This window comes from Vulpes vulpes, chromosome 13 (genome assembly GCF_048418805.1).
Source record: "Vulpes vulpes isolate BD-2025 chromosome 13, VulVul3, whole genome shotgun sequence".
Lineage (NCBI taxonomy): Eukaryota > Metazoa > Chordata > Mammalia > Carnivora > Canidae > Vulpes > Vulpes vulpes.
The window spans coordinates 71,063,939-71,083,460 of NC_132792.1; the positions used below are offsets into that span (position 1 = coordinate 71,063,939).

General features: G+C 39.8%; 1 protein-coding gene across 1 annotated transcript in view; it reads left to right on the plus strand.

The window, feature by feature from the left end:
• The first annotated feature begins 560 nt into the window (after positions 1-560).
• BPNT2 (3'(2'), 5'-bisphosphate nucleotidase 2) overlaps positions 561-19,522 on the plus strand; it is a 37,890-nt gene continuing 18,928 nt past the window's right edge. Inside the window, exons 1-2 of the mRNA XM_072734699.1 lie at positions 561-1,179; positions 18,817-18,979. Of these exons, the coding sequence (XP_072590800.1) occupies positions 790-1,179; positions 18,817-18,979 (553 nt within the window). The 5' untranslated portion in view covers positions 561-789. The remainder of the gene's footprint in view (positions 1,180-18,816; positions 18,980-19,522) is intronic.

Here is a 19,522-nt window from a genome sequence, read left to right on the forward strand (position 1 = left end):
CTTGCAATTTCCTCCGTTCCTCAATAATCTGGGAGTGATGGAAAAGTCTAGACTGCAAAATAAAGGCTAAACTTTATGTCAGCGCACATCTTTGTTCAAAGGGAGATTTGATTTAAATCGGCACAGGGCAAGTCGGCACCTCCCCGGCACGGAGAGCAGCTCCCTCGCCCTCGGAGGCCACCCCGAGGCCCGGCACCGAGAGCAGGCGGGGCAGTCCCGGGGCTCCGCAGCCCGGAGCCCCCGCCTCCAGGGTGGCCCCGCCCCCAGAGTGGCCCCGCCCCCAGGGTGGCCCCGCCCCCAGAGTGGCCTCGCCTCCAGAGTGGCCCCGCCCCCAGAGTGGCCCCGCCTCCAGGGTGGCCCCGCCTCCAGAATGGCCTCGCCTCCAGAGTGGCCCCGCCTCCAGAGTGGCCTCGCCTCCAGGGTGGCCCCGCCCCCAGAGTGGCCCCGCCCCCAGAGTGGCCCCGCCCCCAGAGTGGCCTCGCCTCCAGAGTGGCCCCGCCCCCTAGGGCGGCCACGCCCCCTCACGTAACCCGGATACACACCCACGCTCCCCTTTCACCTCGCCGCCGTGGGCTAACGTGGAAGCGGGAGCCGCTGACCGGCCGAGGAGCGCCGAGCGCGCTGCCCGGGGCAGGTGGGCTCGGCGGCGCGGCTCGGCCTTGCCCGGGAGGGAGCGATGGGGCGCGCGGGCGCCGGCGAGCGGACGCCGGTGTAGGACGCGCGGCGCGCGGCCCGGGAGCGCGGGGAGGCCTGTGAGGGCCGCCGCCCGGAGCGCCGGCCTCCCGCGCCATGGCCCCGATGGGCATCCGCCTGTCCCCACTAGGGGTGGCCGTGTTCTGCCTGCTGGGGCTCGGCGTGCTCTACCACCTGTACTCGGGCTTCCTGGCCGGCCGCTTCAGCCTCTTCGGCCTGGGCGGCGAGCCGGGCGGCGGCGGGGCGGCGGGGCCGGCGGCCGCGGCCGACGGGGGCACCGTGGACCTCCGCGAGATGCTGGCCGTGTCGGTGCTGGCGGCCGTCCGCGGCGGCGACGAGGTGCGGCGCGTCCGCGAGAGCAACGTCCTCCACGAGAAGTCCAAGGGGAAGACGCGCGAGGGAGCCGAGGACAAGATGACGAGCGGGGACGTGCTGTCCAACCGCAAGATGTTCTACCTGCTCAAGACCGCCTTCCCCAGCGTGCAGGTGGGTGCCGCGGGCGCCGCGGGCCGGGCCGCCTGGCCCCCCGCCGGCCCCGGCGTGGCAGAGGCGGGGATTGCGACGCGGCCGCGTGGGCGCGCGGGGTCGGCGGGGCCGGGGCTGCGGGCGGCGGGCGGCGGGCGGCGGGCGCTGTGACCCGAGCCCTGGCCCTTCGGCCCCTCCCGGCCCCACCCGGCCCCTCCCGGCCCGTCCCGGCCGTGTGTCCGCGCTGCGCACCCGGGAGCTGGGCTCTGCGTTCTGGGTGGGCCTTGGAGTCGAGGCTGTGGAAGTCCGCTCCGTGCCCTTCGGCAGGCCCTTGTCTGAAACGGGGGCGCTCCTAGTCCTCCGGGGGTAACTGCCGGAAGGGCTGGGACTGTACCAGGCACGTTGTCTGCCGGACCCTCCAGGAGCCCATGGAGGCCCAGAACTGCGGAAGGCTTGTCGCGCTGCTCCCCTTATGCCGGGCCTGTGGGGGGAGGGGGCAGGCTCATGCTTTGCTCCAGCTGTGGGGTGACCTCTTGATGGCTTGCATTTGGGGGGGCCCTTCAAAAAAGTGTGTGGAAGTGTATTTCCCAGCCACTTCATTTGAGCCATCTATCCTGTATTTTCTGCAGAGAATAAGACCGGAACATTTGCCTTTTATTTGGGTACGTTTCTGGGAGAAGGAATTGACATTTTCTTAGAAAAGTCCAGAATTATTGAACTCGTGGTTGATACTCTTTGAATCTATGTTAGTGGAGTCACTGTCAGATAAAATGTTTGAATCTATGTTAGTGGAGTTACTGTCAGAGGAATAAAACTTTAAAAACGTATTGTGATTCCAGAGGAAGAGCTTAACACGGCCCGGCAGTGCTTTTTGCAAGTGTACGTGTTAACTCACCTCACAGTAGATCTTAGCTACTGGGGGAAAAAAAGAATTGTTTCCAGTGGAATTCTATTACTTAGGTAAACAGTGAAATCTGAACCCCAGCTGCTTTGAAAGGTATCTGACCTTTTACTGTTGTTCTTGGAAGACTTGGGAGAATATTATTGTAGAATTTACTTATCTTGTGTAACCCTCCCTCCGGTCTATCATATTACTGCTTTGATTCTCTTTTTTTTCCTCTTTCTGCCATTTTTGCTTACTTCTTTTTCTCTTTCCTTTAAAAAAAATTTTTTTTTGCAGGAGGAAGGAACATCGGATTCATATCATGAGCTGCTGGCAACCAGATGTAGTTGACACGAGAATTCTCAAAACACTGAACACTTTTCTTTTGCCCTACTCTGCTTTATCATCACAAATAATACTTCTTTCGTGTTTACGTAAACGTGAGATGTGCTTCTAAAGCATTTTCTTTCTCCAGAGCACCCGTTCTTAAGAGTTGTGGAAGAAACAGTTTCAGAGAAGTTGATGTAGTATAGTCACAACAGTAGAAATGGTAACCGTTTCTTGAGTGTATTTTAGGCACCCAGATATTGGACACACAGGACTTCATTTGATCACCATGGCAACTTTAAGAAGTAAATTTTATTTATGCCAGTTTACAGATGGGAAACTTAAGGCTTGTGACACACTCCAGAGTTTATATGAATGATCTAATTCTTCATTTTAACCAGCTCTTTAGGAGGCTACTTAAAGTTTATAATTTCCTGGGGAAAACATAAAATTGTGGAAGGTTAAAAGCAGTTATAGTAAAATATATCAAACAGAGTCGAATTTCTTGTTTTAAAGATAAAGATAAAAATACTCTTAAGTACCAAAAACATGGAAGTGTGTGAATGTGTGTTCACATGTGAACTCCACCCCACCCCTACCAAACCTTTTGTTCTGGGTAACTTCCACAGGATTCTGCATTTGTTTTCTCACTTACTAGCGAACGCTAATAGCTGAATAGCTGCCGAGGGTGGTGAGCTGTATTTTATTAAACGTAAAAGCTAGGCTTTTAGAATTGCAGATGTTGAAGGCTCTGCCTTTATGTAAAATAAATAAAATAACTTTTTTTTTTCTTGTGACTGTTTAAATGTTCACATGTAGATCTTTATTGTTGGACTTTGGCTGGAATAGAGGAGGTTATGTTCATTTATACAGTGTCAGAGTAGGGTGGTGTCATGTTGAGCCACCTCCTTTTATCAATTTGTTGTTATACTAGAGGCCAGATATTGTCATTTAAGTAGAAACTCAGCCCTGGATTCTTCCTGTCTTGTCCCCCAGCACCCAGAATACAGTTTTAACTGTCTGGTGGTTTTTGAAGTGTCACCTGGATTTTTTTGGTAAGGAGTTTAAGTCAAATCCCACTCCGTTTACTTCTTTATGGAAAGTTAGCATTGAGAAGCCACAGATACTTCTTTTATTCTGGTGCCCAGTGCAAGTAAAGGAAAAGGTCTTCTATTTTGTCCCACAATTTTCGTGTCTAGAATCAGAGTCTTGAGCTCTCCTGATGTTTACTTCTCAGTACAGGGATATACCAGGTGTATATCTCTATACATTCTGGAGTACTCAAGTGGGAGTGGTTTTGCCCTCAAGGGACATTAGGCAAAGTCTGGAGATTTTTGCTTGTCACAACTGGGGGTGGAATGCTATTGGCATCTAGTAGGTAGATTACAAATGGCCCACAATGCACAGGACAGCTTCCCATAACAGAGAAGGATCCTGTTTTCATTTGGTGCCCTGGTTGAGAAGCCCTACTCTGCAAAAGTGAGTGTTATCCTAAGAAAACTCAGATTTGGCTAAAATCCCTGGATTTCCTTTTGTCTTCAGCCTTTCTTACGTTAGGGATCTGTGGAGAGTGCTCAGGGCAGTCTTCCTCCTCTTCCTAAACACTCTGCCTATGCTTGATTTTGTTATAGGAGAGTGATAGTAACTGTAATCATTTGTGTAATACTGTCTTTAATTATATCCTCTGAATAGTGATGAAGGCTGAAATAGGTTTTTTGGAGTGGATTTCGAGCCGCAGAACAGACAAACTCGAATTTATACTTTTAGTGTAACATACAGGGAACTCTAAATCGTGAGAGGCTCTTGTCCTCGACTTCACTTGTTCAAAATTTTTTACTTTGAAAATGATTCATTATATTTGAAGTTAAATCATGGTACTCCAGGCTGGTAGGAGTCTTGAGTCTATGCCTCCCTTGACCCCTGGGATGGGAGTTAAAGCTCTTCTCTCAACAGGAGTGTCCATTGGAAAAGTTTGAGAAGTCCTAATATAGTGCTAGGAACACTTATCTGGATATCTTGTCCAGCAACCCACCTATGTGATCCTGACTGGTCATTTTACTTCTTTGAGCTATAGTTTCCTTTTCTGTAAAATCTAGATAACTAGTAATTTGATTATTAGTGCAGACATAAGCATCGGAGATAGAAAACGAGGTTGAAAGGAGTTGGCCCATTAGAAGTGGTAGTATAGTAAGTTCAAGTGTCCTGGTGAATCTGAATCTGATGCACAGTGGGGGAAATTACTGTGGAAGAAATGAGGAACGTAAGCAGGGGCTGCTGGATCATATGACAAGCTCAAAGAGTTTTGGACCTGATCTCTAGCTTAATCCTAAAGTACTAAAGAAGACTAGATTTATCTGACTTTTCTTGAAGCCTGCAATATGCCATACTTTGGGCTCTGGGCATTTGGAGGTGGATGACACCAGTTAGGAGTATGCTAAAATAGGCTGTGCAAGAGATGAGGACCAGAACTCAGGCAGTGGGAAAGTTATACTCAGCTTGGTTTATTAGCTAACATTTATTTAGCTCTGAGTAAGTAGCAAGCCCTGAATTAAGCTTTTAAGCTTTTTATTAATATTATCATTGTACACTTGACAACAGCATAAGTGCTATTGCCTCCATTCTGTAGATAAAGAAATTGAAGCCTGGAGAGGCTAAATAATTTACCAAACTTTAGACAGCTAGAAAATAATTTTAGGGTGATGCCTGGGTGGCTCAGTGGTTAAGCATCTGCCTTCGGCCCAGGGCATGATCCTGGAGTCCTAGGATCGAGTCCCGTATCGGGCTCCCTGCATGGAGCCTGCTTCTGTCTCTGCCTATGTATCTGCCTCTCACTCTCTCCGTGTCTCTCATGAATAAATAAATAAAATCTTAAAAAAAATAATTTTAGGCTTGCAGAGAGATAATTACTTAATGGTCTGAGAATCCTCATAGGTCTGTTTAATTCTGCGTATAAAGCAGTATAGGAGGTGTAACCATGGTGTACTTTTAACTAGCGTACAGTATTTTGAATGATTGGAAGGCCTTAGGATTGATGCTTGGAGAATAGTTTGGAGGAAGTTAACCAGTTAGGAGGTTTTTTTTTATAATAAATTTATTTTTTATTGGTATTCAATTTGCCAACTTACAGAATAACACCCAGTGCTCATCCCGTCAAGTGCCCCCCTCAGTGCCTGTCACCCATTCACCCCCACCCCCCGCCCTCCTCCCCTTCCACCACCCCTAGTTTGTTTCCCAGAGTTAGGAGTCTTTCATGTTCTGTCTCCCTTTCTGATATTTCCCACGCACTTCTTCTCTCTTCCCTTATATTCCCTTTCACTATTATTTATATTCCCCAAATGAATGAGAACATACAATGTTTGTCCTTCTAGGAGGTTTTTTCAAGAGAGAGAGGATACATTTTAAATTGGGGGAGTGTTTTTTAGAGAAAGGAGAATTGGAAAGAGATGAGAGAATTTCTAAGGCTGTTACAGAGATTACCCCTCTATATCTGACATTCACAATTGGTGTTTTGCTGGAGGTGAAGAAGAGTGAGGGATGCATGTCCAGGGGTGCAGATTATGAATGCTATCTTAGACTTAAGGAAGTTAGAGTTGCCTTTGATATGGCCAAGGGGACATGTTATAGGGGTATTTGAATATATGGGTCTGAAGCTCTGAAGAGACCTCTGAATTGGAAATAGGAATTTATGACTCATCGTTGCAATATTATTTGAAACCTATTGTGGACAGTATTTCTTATAGAAAGAGTATAGTGTGAAAGGGGAAGATAAAGTGTCTAAGGCCAAGGATAACAGATTGAAAATAATCGTTTAATAATAATAGCAGCTGCCCTTTATTAAGTGCTGACTCTGTGTTAGCACTATGCTAGGCTTGTTTGTTTTACCTATTTTATTTCATTAATTCATCCAGAAAACTCAGTAAGAAGATATATTTATCATCTACTTTTAGCATCTCAGAGAGATTAGCTTAGATAAGTCACATTCCCAATAAATTGAGAAGCTAGCAATGATAGAACGTACTCTTAATAATGGTTCTGTATGGTAAATGGTGATTGGTGAACTTTGAGAGCTTGCCTGGTGGCTTAATGGAAAGGGAGCAACATTGAAAAAGATAGGAGGGGGAAATGGAGATAGTAAAGACAAGGCTTTCAAGAAATCGGGACTTCTAGGGAGCATGGCTGTGGTCTAACATGGGAGAAGAGAAGTTTCTGTGGAATTTTGATTTTTTTGGTCTTGTTTTTAAGATGGAAGACACTACAGCATGTTTAATTATAGGTACATATGTGAAAGATATTTATAGGTACATAGTAAAACACTTCTGTAAAGGTGAAGAAGACACGTAGAGCCATGTTTATCCATTTAGAAAATTGTTACTGAATGCCTAACTGTGTGATAGGCGCAGTGCAAGGCAAGTATATCTGAAAACTTTTTATGATAGTATGATCTATGGAGAAATGCAGTACTTGGTACCTTCTTAAGGAATTAACCAAAAGCTTCTTCAACCCCAAAGTAACCGAACTTCATATGGATAGTATTAATTGTGTTTGGAGTCTTGATTTCCTGTTCCTCAATTCCTGTTGAGGACTGAGACAGATAGGCAGTAGCAATGAGGGTGGGAGAGTGGATTGAACTGAAATGGTTGGGGAAAGAGATGAAAGTACATTGGCAAAGAATAATGTTGTCAATGTAGAAGTATTTATTCAACACCTACTGTGCCAGGCACTGGTATAGGCAGTGGGATGTGGCTATAGTCTGAAGGAAATTGTGTCTTTAAATTTCTAAAACTTATATTTTGTTGTGTCAGGATAGATGGTACAACATGTGAACAAATAAACTGATTTTAGATACTGATAAGGTTTTTGAAGAAGAAAAAATGAGACCATGTCAGAAGAGTGAGTGGAGGCTTCTGCTTTGGCTATGATAGGGCAGACCTTTGTGTAGCACTGTCATTTGAACTGAGATCTGAATGATAAGAAGCCAACCATCATGCGGAGATCTGGGAAAAGTGTATTTGAGCAGAAGAGTATAGTAAAAAGGCCCTGAGGTCAATGGGCCAGAAAAGACAGGTCTGGAGTGTAGTAAATAAGGGTGCAGATAGAGAAAGGTTCCTGGGACCAGATCATCCAGGCCTTACTTAGTAGGTGATGACAAAGAAGCTGGATTTTATCTCTGTGTAATGAGAAGCCATTGGCAGGTTTTAAGCAGGCAGTGACAATAGTATGATTTAAAAAGATGGCAGGTTGCTGGGTTGCAAAGGGAAGCTTCATAAAGGCAATAATTATGTCCATTTTGTTCATTATTTTATCCCAGTGCCCCGAACAGTTTAGAATGTGGTCATTAATAGTTGTTGAATGAGTGAAAGGATCAGTGAATGAATTATAGGAGGCAAAATTAAAGGCTATTTTAGAAATTCAAGTGAGAGATAGATGTTTATTTAAATCAAGATTTGCTTGGTATACCTAGTTTTATGCATTTAGAATTGGGAGATAGAATTTCTAGGACTTAGGACTGGTGAAATGTGGAGAAGAATTGAGATAGACTTACTGATTTGATCTTGCCAGCTGTTTATAAGGCTGTTTCCAATGGTGTGGATAGTGGATTCATTCAGTTTGTAGATGTGTAATGGTAGTGGCAAATTACAAATAGCACTTATTGCAAAAGTAGATGAGGACATTGTGCTGATGTTCTTATTCTCTTGCTCCATTTGTTTCTTCCTCACCTGACTCTCAGTGAAGATGTTTTCGGATACAGTACTGTAATTTGTTAGGTCGTACTACATTGAAAGGTTATGGAGAAGCTGAGTTGTTAAATTTTAGGGAAAAATCTTAATTATAAAAGCACAGTAGTAGTTGCTACCCAGATTTGGCACTGCCATTTTTGTAAACTATATGGGTTTGTAATTTGTAAACTACTTTGTAGCTTCTGGGAATCACATCTGTTGTTTTTTAAATTTATTCTCTGGTATTTCCATGGTGTTTACTCTTTCATTCATTCATCTGACATAACCTAGCATTGTATTACTATTAAGTGCATGGGCTCTAAAGCCAAAATACTTTAAAGTGATGTCTGCAAGATGATAGAATAGGAGTTCTCTATTGTCATTCCCTCACAGGACATTGATTTTGCTAGTCATTCACAGACAAAAGCTCCTTTATAGGAGTCTGGGAGTCTCGCAGAGAAGTTAGAGAAAAAAAAAATTTTTTTTTGGGAAGAGATGCATTGAAGAGAGTTGAGGAACATTTTCACTTTGCTTGCATCATCCCTCCATCAAGATCAGTGCCTGAAGAGACCCCTGGATCCTGCAGTTTCACCCACAGGAGTGTGCAAGTGAGTATGTGGCTTTCCCAGCCAAGCAGGACATTGCTCAAGAAACCCACTTCTGTCTCTTGTCACCTACATTACTGAAGTGATCCGTAAGGCTGAGGGGTTGGGAGCACAGAGGCTGTGGGAGCACATAAACCAGGGCTCAAAACTCCAAAAGGATGCTACTTACCTCATAGACACTCATCAGGAAGGCTGCCCAAGAGCCACTGGATGCCTCACCCTCAGATCGTCTCAACTGGCTCAGTCACCCCCAACATTCTATGTGTCTTGCCCAAACACACCCTACTGACCCATGTTAGTGCATGCTTCTGTAGATGGTGAGACTGAGCCTTTGCAAATGGCTAGCAAATAAGTGCAGAAAACCACCATAACTGAGGAATTGGGAAAAGGCTCATAAACTTATGCATTTCAGGGTTCCACCCTAGAGAAAACAAATGGGAGGCATCTGGCATGGCATTAATGGGATTGAGATAAACCACAACAAAATTAAGGAAATAAGCATTGCCAAAGGAACCTAATTTCCTAATAACTGATCTTCCCCCCTGCAAAATGGAGATCTTCAAATTGTCTATCGAAGAATTCAAAATAATTGTTTTAAGGAAGCTCAGTGAGCTTAAGAGAACACAAACAACTCAGAGAAATCAAGAAAACAATACATGAACAAAGGGAGAGATACAACAAAGAAGTTTAAAAAAAGAAATTTTAGAAATTTTAGAGCTGAAGAATACAAAATGAAAATGCAATAGAACAAATCTACTTGATCAAGCAGAAGAAAGAGTCTGTGAACTCAGAAACAGATGATTTGAAATCATCCAGTCAACGGAGAAAAAATAAATAAAATGAGTGTATGCATTATGGGGCACCATCAAATGTAACTATTTACATTTTGGGAGTTCCAGCTAAAGAGAAAAGGGCAGAAAGTTCATTTAAAGGAATAGTGGTTGAAAACTTACCACATCAGGGGGAGATATAGGGACATCCAGGAAGGTGAAGCCCATAGGCCCATAAATTCAACTCCAAGAGGATTTAATTGAGATATATTTTTTAAAAACTGTCGAAAATCAAAGACCGAATTTTGAAAGCAGCAAGAGAAAAGAAACTCCTCTGATATAAGGGAACCCCTGTAAAGCTATCAGCAAATATTTCATCAGAAACCCTACAGGCCAGGAGAGAATAGGATGACATGTTCAGAGTTCTGAGGAAAAACAACAACAACAAACCCAACCCTTCCAACCAAGAATACGTTAACTTGCAGCATTATCCTTCAGAAATGTAGAATAAAGACTTTGCCAGACAAATAAATGCATCACTACTAAAGCTGCCTTACAAGATATGTTAAAGGAAATCCTTTAAGCTGAAATGAAAGGATGCTAAATAGTAATATGAAAATAGAGTATAAAATTCACTGGTAAGTGTATAGGGAAATTCAGAATATTCCAATAGTGTGTAAATCATTTAATGAATATAAAAACTAAAGGACAAAACACTTTTTAAAAAAGTATTTTTAACACTATAGCTACAAAAATTTGTTTATGGATACAGAATATAAAAAGATGTAACATCAAAATCATGAAATGTTGTGGAGGGAGTAAAGAAGAGTTTATATGCTATCAAAGTTGTTATCAACTTAAAATAGGCCATTATAACTATAAGATATTTTATGTAAGTCTCATGATAATTACAAAGCAAAAACCTCTGATAGACATAGACAAAGGATACCACCATGGAAAATCATCGAATCACAGAGGAAGGAAAGCAAGAGAGTAAGAAAGGAACAAAGAAGCTACAAAAAGCCAGGAAACAGTAACAAGGTGGAATTAATAAGTCCATACTTAACTAATAATTGAAATGTAGGTGAACTAAATTTTCCAATCAAAAAACAGAGTAGGTGGGATGCCTAGGTGGCTCAGTGGTTGAGTATCTGCCTATGGATCAAGGCGTGATCTCAGGGTCCTGGGATCAAGTTCCGCGTTGGGCTCCCTTTTGAGGAGCCTGCTTTATCTTGTCTCTCTCATGAATAAATACATAAATTCTTTTAAAAAACCCAAAAAACAGAATAGGTGAATGGATTAAAAAAAAAAAAAAAAAGACTATGCTACCTGTAAGAAAAATACGTAATTTTTGCAGACACACATAGGATCAGAGTGAAGGGATGGAAAAAATATTCCATGCAAAGGGAAACCTGAAAGAGAACAGGGTGGCTATACTACTATCAGACAAAGTAGACTTCAAGTAAAAAAGAAGGGACAAAGAAGGTACTATGTAATGATAAAAGGGTCAATTCATCTAAATGATATAACAGTTGTAAACACATATGCACCCAAAGTCAGAGCACTAAGTTTATTAATTAATCTGAGGACAGAAACAGATAGCAATGCAATAATAGTAAAGACTTCAATACCTCACTTTCACCAATGGATAGATCAATTTAACAGATCACCAATAAGGAAATACTTCAAACTGATACAAGTGTCAGATATATACAAATCATTTCATCCAACAATAAGAGAATACACATTCTTCTCAAGCTCCTATGGAATACTCTTAGAGTAGATCCCATGTAAGGCCAGAAAACAAGTCTTAACAAATTGAAGATTAAAAATCATATCACAGGTCTTTTTTTGACCAGAGTGGTATAAAACTAGAAGCAACACTAGGACAAAAGCTGGAAGATGCACAAATATGTGGAAATTAAACAATATACCCTTGAACAACCAATGCATCTTAGAAGAAACTGAAAGGGAAATGAAAAAAAAATGTTGAAATTAACAAAAATAGGGGTGCCTGGGTAGCTTAGTTGGTTAAGCATCCAATTCTTTATTTTGGCTCAGGTCATGATCTGAGGGTCCAGGGATTTGAGTCCTGTGTTCAGTGTGGAGCATGCTTAAGATTCTCCCCTCTCCCTTGGCCACCTCCCCCTCTCTCTGTCTTTAAAAATAATTAACTAATTTACAAAAAAGTACAGCATGCCAAAACTTACGGGATGTAGCAAAGGTTCTATGAAATTTATAATGATAAATGCTTACATTGAGAAAAAAGAAAGATCTCAGATAACCTAATTTATACCTTAAGGAACTAGAAAAAGAGCAAACTAAGCCCAAAGTTAGCAGAAGGAATGTAATAACAAAGGTCAGAGCAGAAATAGTCACTAGAAAAGCAATTGAAAATACCAACTAAGAGCTGTTCTTTTTTGAAAAGATAAGATTGACAAACCTTTAGCTAGTCAAAGGTGAAAGGATTCGAATATATAAATTCAGGAATGAAATCATAAATATTACACCTGATACTGCAAAATACAAATGATCACTAGAGACTACTTATGAACAACTATAGGCCAATAAATTGGATAACCTAGAAGGGATTAATTCTTAGAAACATATAACCTACCAAGACTGAATCATGAAGAAATCAAATACCTGAACAGACCTGTAAAAAGATTGAATCATTAATCAGACTTCCCAGTAAAGAAAATCCCAGAGCTAGATATCTTCACTTGTCAATTCTATCAAACATTTAAGGAAAATTAATACCAATCCTTTTCCGGATGCCTGGGTGGCTCAGTGGTTGAGCATCTACCTTCAGCCCCAGGGCATGATCCTGGAGTCCCTGGATTGAGTCCCACATCAGGCTCCCTGCATGGAGTCTGCTTCTCTCTCTGCCTGTGTCTCTGCCTCTCTCTCTCTCTCTCTCTCTCTCTCTCATGAACAAATAAATAAAATCTTTAAGAAAAAAATACCAATTGTTTTCAAATTCTTACCCCAAACGGAAGAAGATGGAAGACTTCCAAACTCACTTTATGAAGCCAGCATTACCCTGATACAAAAGCAATGCAGGGACACTATAAGAAAAGAAAATTCTGGGCCATTCCTCATGAACATACATGCAAAAATCCTCACAAAATATTACCAAACTAAATTCATTAGACATTTAAAGGATCAAACACCATGATCAAGTGGGATTTATCCCTGGGATGAAGGATGGTTTCCATATATGCAATTTGATCAATGTGATATACCAACAGAATGATAAATATCATTTGATTACTTCAGTATAAAAATGTAAACACAAAAAGCATATGACAAAATTCAATAATTTTTCATGATAAAAACTCTGAACATAATAGGTATAGAAGGAATATACCTCAACATAATAAAGGCCATATATGACAAGCCCACAGCTACCCATTCATGAAAATCTAAAAGCTTTCCTTCTAACATCAGGAAAACAAGGATACCCACTCTTAGCATTTCCACTCAACCCAGTCTGGAAGTCCTAGACAGAGCAGTTAGGTAAGTAAAAGAAATAAAATGCATCCAAATCAGAAAGGAAGAAATAAAATTGTGTGCAGATGATTTTATACATAGAAAACTCTAAAATTTTTAACAAAATACTATTAGAATAATAATAACTAAAGTTGTAGGATACAAAGTCAACAAAAATAATTGTTATTTCTATGTATTAATAAATATGAACTATTTGAAAGGGGAATTAAGAAAACAATTCCATTTAAAATAGGTCCAAAAACAATAAAATATTTAGGAATAAATTTAACCAAGGAGGTGTAAAATCTGTGTACTGAAAACTTAAGTCAGTGATGTAAATAATTGAAGAAGACACAAATAAATGGAAGGGTGCTACATGTCTTAGATTAGAAGAATTAGTATTGTTAAATTGCCTATGTTGCCCAAAGTAATCTACACATTTAGTGTAATCTCTGTCAAAATTCCAATGGCATTTTTCAAAGAAACAATAAATAATCCAAAATTAACATGGAACTACAAAAGACTCAAATAGCTTGGGTGCCTGGGTGGCCCAGTCAGTTAAGTGTCTGTCTTTGGCTCAGGTCATGATCTTGGTCAGGTCCTGGGATAGAGTGCTGCATCTGGCTCCCTGCTCAGTGGGGAGTCGTCGTCTTCCTCTCCCTTTACCCCTCCCCCTCGTGCTCTCTCAAATAAATAGATACGTAAATAAATAAAATCTTAAAAGATAAAATGACCCAAGTAGCTGAAGGAATTTTAAGCAAGGGGGACAAACTAGAGGCATCATATTTCCTGATTAAGAATATTAAAAAGCTATAGTAATCAAAACCAGGATGGTGGCATAAAACATACACGTAGACCAAAGGAATAGAATATAGAAGTAAATCCACATGTACATATTTAATCTTTAACAAGACATCAAGAACATACCACAAGGAAAAGAGTTCTTCAGTAAAGGTGCTGGGAAAACTGGTTATCTATATGCATAAGGATAAAACTCGATCCCTATCTTATACCACTCAGCAGAAACTAATTCAAAATGCACAAAAGATTTAAATGTAACCCATGAAACCATAAAGCTCAATACTGGTCTTAGCAATGGTTTTTTGGAAAAGACCCTAAAAGTACAGAAAAGAAAAGTAAAAATAAGTGCACCTGGGTGGTTTAGTTGGTCAAAGCATCTGACTCTTGATTTTGGCTCATGTCATGATCTCAGGGTTGTGAGATTGAGCCCCGCCTAATGTGGAACCTGCTTAAAATTTTCTCTGCCTGTTGCCCCACCCTCTAAAAAGAAGCAAAAATAAGTAAAAAAAAAAAAAAAAACAAAAAACAACAACAAATCAAATTAAAAAGCTCCTGCATAGCAAAGGAAACCGCTAAAGGAAAAGGCAGCCTATGGAATGACAAAATATTTGTAAGCTGTGTATCTGATGAGGGGTAAATTGTATAGGGAATTCATTCAATTCAATAACAAAATAATAAGTAATCCAATTAAAAATGGGCAAAGAACCTGAATATACATTTTTCCAAAGAAGACCTACAGATGACTATCAGTTATATGAAGGGGTGTTCAACATCGCTAGTCAGGGAAATACAAATCAAAACTACGATTGAGGTATTATCTCAACCTGTTACAGTTATTATTAAACAGACAAGAGATAAATATTATTAGCACATGGAGAGAAGAGAACTTTTGGTGGGAATGTAAATTGGTATAGCCGTTATGAAAAGCAGTATGGAGGTTCCTCAAAAAATTCAAAATAGAACTACCATATGATCCCGCAGCCACACTTCTGGATATATATTTAAATGAAATTAGTATCTAGAGATACTTGCAACTCACATCATGTTCATTATGGGAATAGTCACAATATCCAAATATGGAAATGATGGTTAAGTATCTGTTAGTAAATGAATGAATAAAGAAAAAGGGTGTGTGTGTGTGTGTGTATATGTATGTATACACACACACAGGAACGTTATTCTGCCATTAAGAAGAAGGAAATCCTGCCACGTGGGACAGCATGGATGAATCTGGAGGACATTATTACGAATGTCACACAGAGAAAGTATTGCATGGTATCACTAATATGTGGAATCTAAAAAAAAAAAAAAAAAAAAGTTGAGCTCATAGAAACCGTGACTAGGTCCAATCACTAGAATGGTGATTGCCACACTAGGGAATGAGTGAATAGGGGAGATGTCAGTCTAACAGTTTAAACTTTTAGTTACAACTAAGATGAACAAATTCTGAGCATCAAATTTATAGGAAGATGATTATAGTTAATAATATTGTACCATATACTTGAAATTTGCTTCAAGAATAGATCGTAAACATCTCACCACAAAAAGAAAAAAGTAAATAGGTGATAGATGCATCATTAATTAACTTGATTTTGGTAATCATTTTACAGTATATACACGTAGCAAATTATTACCCTGTACACTTATGTGTGTGTATGTATGTATGTATGGCTTTCTTAGTGAATCTTGGGGGAAAAGTCAGATATGTTACCAATGTCATAGTCTTTATTCGAGCATTAAACAGTAAATCTTGATATCTGGTAAGGAAGGTCATCCCACCATAATAATTCTTTTTTTTCCCTCTCTCTCACCAAAATGGCTTGTTCTTTGCTGTTCTTTCTCCAAAAAGGGTTTTTGAAGAAAACAACCTATAGGGATTTTGATTGGACCAGTTTCTTAAATCTATGGTTTACTGGTGTGAGAATTGACATCTTTAACATTTTTAAGTCATTAATTTGTTCTCATACAGTTTTATTTTCTCCCTAGTGTTTTTGCTCATCTTGGATAGATTTATGTCCAGATAATTTACTTCTTTTGTTAATTTAAATGGGTACCATTTTTATGTTAAATACTTTTAATATTTGTTGCTGGTATATAAAAAATGCAATTGATTGTTAAATATTGATTTTATATCTAGAAACTGCTATATTCTTTTAATTCTCTAATTTATCTACACGTTCTGGATTTTCTCAGTAGTAAGTAAGTCATCAGTTGCATGTTATGATTACACTCTTCCTTTCTATCTCTGTACCTCCCCCCACACGCCACCCTCCTTTAGCTTTCTGCAATGGTTAGACGTTCTGTGCATTGTTAACAGAGGTTACAGTGGAAGGCAGCTTGACTGTGTCGTGCCTGCAGAGTCCTTCACCATGGAGTTTGTTATTGTGAGACCTCATCTCCATCCAGCTTCCTTTCTTCTTTGCTTACTCTCCAGCCATACTTGCCTTCTTGTTTGCTCTGAATAATCAAGGCACGCTCCCACCTCAGGGCTTTTACATTTGTTACTCCATCGGCTACAAGTTGCTTCCTTTACATACTTGGGAGGCTTAATTTCCTTTAGATTACCGTTCTCGGGCAGCCCCGGGGGCGCAGCGGTTTAGCGCTGCCTGCAGTCCAGGGTGTGATCCTGGAGACCCAGGATCCAGTCCTACGTCGGGCTCCCTGCATGGAGCCTGCTTCTCCCTGCATGGAGCCTGCTTCTCCCTCTGCCTGTCGTCTCTGCCATTCTCTCTCTCAGTGTATCTGTCATGAATAAATAAATAAAATCTTTAAAAATAAATAAATAAGTTACCGTTCTCATTTTGCCTTTTCCTTAGCTATCGTATCTTTGAAAACAAACAGCAACTTTATTGCAGTATATTTTACATATCATACACTTTGCCCATTACAGATGTCCACTTCAGTAGTTTTTAGATTTGCCAAGTTGTGTAACGTTTGTCATTAATCAGTTTTAGAACATTTTCATCACCTTAATAATATCTCTGTGCCCATTTACTGCTAATCTCTAGTCCTACCCCAGCCCCAGGCATCTACTGATCGACTGACTCCATAGATTTGCCTCTTATGGACATTTTATGTGATCTCTTGTTTCATGCTTATTTCACTTAGCATCATGTTTTGGGGGTTCATGAGTGCTATGGTATGAATAGTACTTCATTTCCTTTTTTGGCTGAAAAACATTCCATGGTATGGATGTACCACATTTTGTTTATCCATTTGTTAGTTGATCAACATTTGGTAGTTTCTAATTTTTGGCTAGTATGAATAATCCTAGCCACCCTTTCTTAAAGAGCAATGCTTCTTTCCTATAGCATAGTTTTTCCCTTCTACATTTTGTATTTCCTTGTTGTCACTCTTTAGCATTTCACATTTTACTTATCTTGTTCATCTCTTTTCCCTAGAATATAAGCTCCACAAGGGCAGAGATTTTTGTCTGAAATTGATCACTATTGTACATTAAGTCCTGGAACTGTCTGGTACATTGCAGGCAGTAAATGTTTATGGAATCAATAAAGGAATAAGTGAATGGATGGATTGGTTGTTACTGTACACTGTATTAAATACTGTATATTATATTAAAATATTTTTTATTGAAGTGGCTTGATGTTTCTGGAATATTACTATATTTAACTTTGTGGCGATTTAGGATATATCAAGGCGCTTTCCAGAGATTGCTTGTATTTATAGGGTTTTCACCACGTGTGACTTTTTACTTATATAGTTATCACTGTTAAAATCACTCTGACACTGTAGTATGGGGTCTGGGCATGGAATCACGTGTAGTTATAAACACAGTGGTCTGGTGTGGAAAGGGTATTTGTCAGAAAACACAGTACCCTAAAGCCTGTCCCGCTTAAGTCTTAGTCCCTACTGGAAATTCACATTTTGGGGACATTTTTCTTGCATATGTATGTTATGATTTGATAGACGACGTCTCTTGGTAAGGTAGTATTTGAGTATGGTTGATAGTCTGTTATTAACCTCTAAGAACTGACGCAGTCACCTTATTGGTACATCCTTATTTTTAGAAGTAAATACAATTCTAACACATTAACTTAAATCATTGTTTTATAAAACAAAATATATTTTAAGTATTCATTGAGAAGCTCACTGTTGAAAGAAGTGATTCTCTACTCACCCCATCTATATATTTGTTGAGAATCAGAATTATTTTATATTTTAATTTTGTTTCCTAGTAAATAAAAAGAGAAAATCTGATTTTAGCATTTTATCCTGTGACATACCTTTGGTTTATAATGAAGAGAAGACTGTTTTTTGTTTTGTTTTGTTTTGTCCCTTTGGATTACCCATTTCAGCTTTGTTTACATTTTGTAATTTACTAGCTTGTTATCTATTTCATTATTTTCAGGGTTTTTTATTAATTAAAAGTTTATTTCATTTTATTTTTATTTATTTATTTTTTAAGATTTATTTATTCATTCAGAGAGCGAGAGAGAGGCAGAGGGAGAAGCAGGCTCCATGCAGAAAGCCCGATGTGGGACTTGATCCCGGGTCTCCAGGATCACACCCCGGGCTGCAGGCAGGCAGCGCCAAACCGCTGCGCCATCGGGGCTGCCCTAAAGGTTTATTTTAGATGATTACTTTTCTAGGACATTGTGTCTCTCAGAGTTCATGAATTTTCTCTTTTAAGGCATATGTTTTAAGTCCATTGTCACTTTTCTCCTCCTCTTAATAGTTGATTATGTTCCGTTGTTTCGTGATATTTTCTATTTTAACACTTTAAATATATTATTTTTTTTATAAATATCACTAAGCTTCAAATAGTTTCTTAGTTTCTATTTCTCTATATTTGGATTCTCTGTCTTAGGCAACAAGCTAAGCTTGAATATTAGATTGTTAAGTACTTGATGACAAGATGTTGCTGGAATCTCTTTTATATAATAGGTTTCCTTTTTGCAATGAAATACTTCAAAATAAAAATACTGATTTATCTACATTTAGTTTATGTGATTTGGTCTAAAATGTTTTTCCTCTTTTGTGTTTTCTCAGGTGGTGTTTTTTTCTTTGTAAATTTTTTTAACTGTCATCTATTTTTGGTACAGATAAATACTGAGGAACATGTGGATGCAGCTGATCAGGAGGTTATCTTATGGGATCATAAGATTCCTGAGGATATCCTAAAGGAAATAGCCACCCCTAAAGAAGTGCCAGCAGAAAGTGTTACTGTCTGGATTGATCCACTTGATGCTACCCAGGAATATACAGGTGACTTACATTAAAATTGATCAAGCTTTTGATTGCCATTATATATTGGCAAATGAGAACAAAGGCAAGTAGTGTACTTGGTGGTAAATACTTTACCAGTCTTACACAGCTTTTCCAATTAGAATTTAATTTAATCCAATTGGCTGGATTAATGCAGTGTGGTATGAAACTGTTGGACTGGGTCATTTATTCTCAACCTTTCCCCTGACCTCAAAACCACCATATTGTGGCATACTTCTCTTCCTGATAGCGATTCATTCTATCACTGACCCTTTAGTTGAAGGGATATTTTAGCAGTCACAACAATAAAATGGTTCCTATTGAACACCTATGTATTGAGGTATTTGTTTGTATATTGAGTTATATTTTGAGATGTGAGTTTCAGTATTTATTTATATAGGCAGGATACAATATTTACTTGTGATTTGGGGAACTTAGGTTTTATTACATATACATCTATCTTTGGGATTCAAATAGTAAGTCCTAGGCACTAGGGGTAATTAAGTAGCAAAACAGAATTACTGCCTTCACCCCCATTTTCTT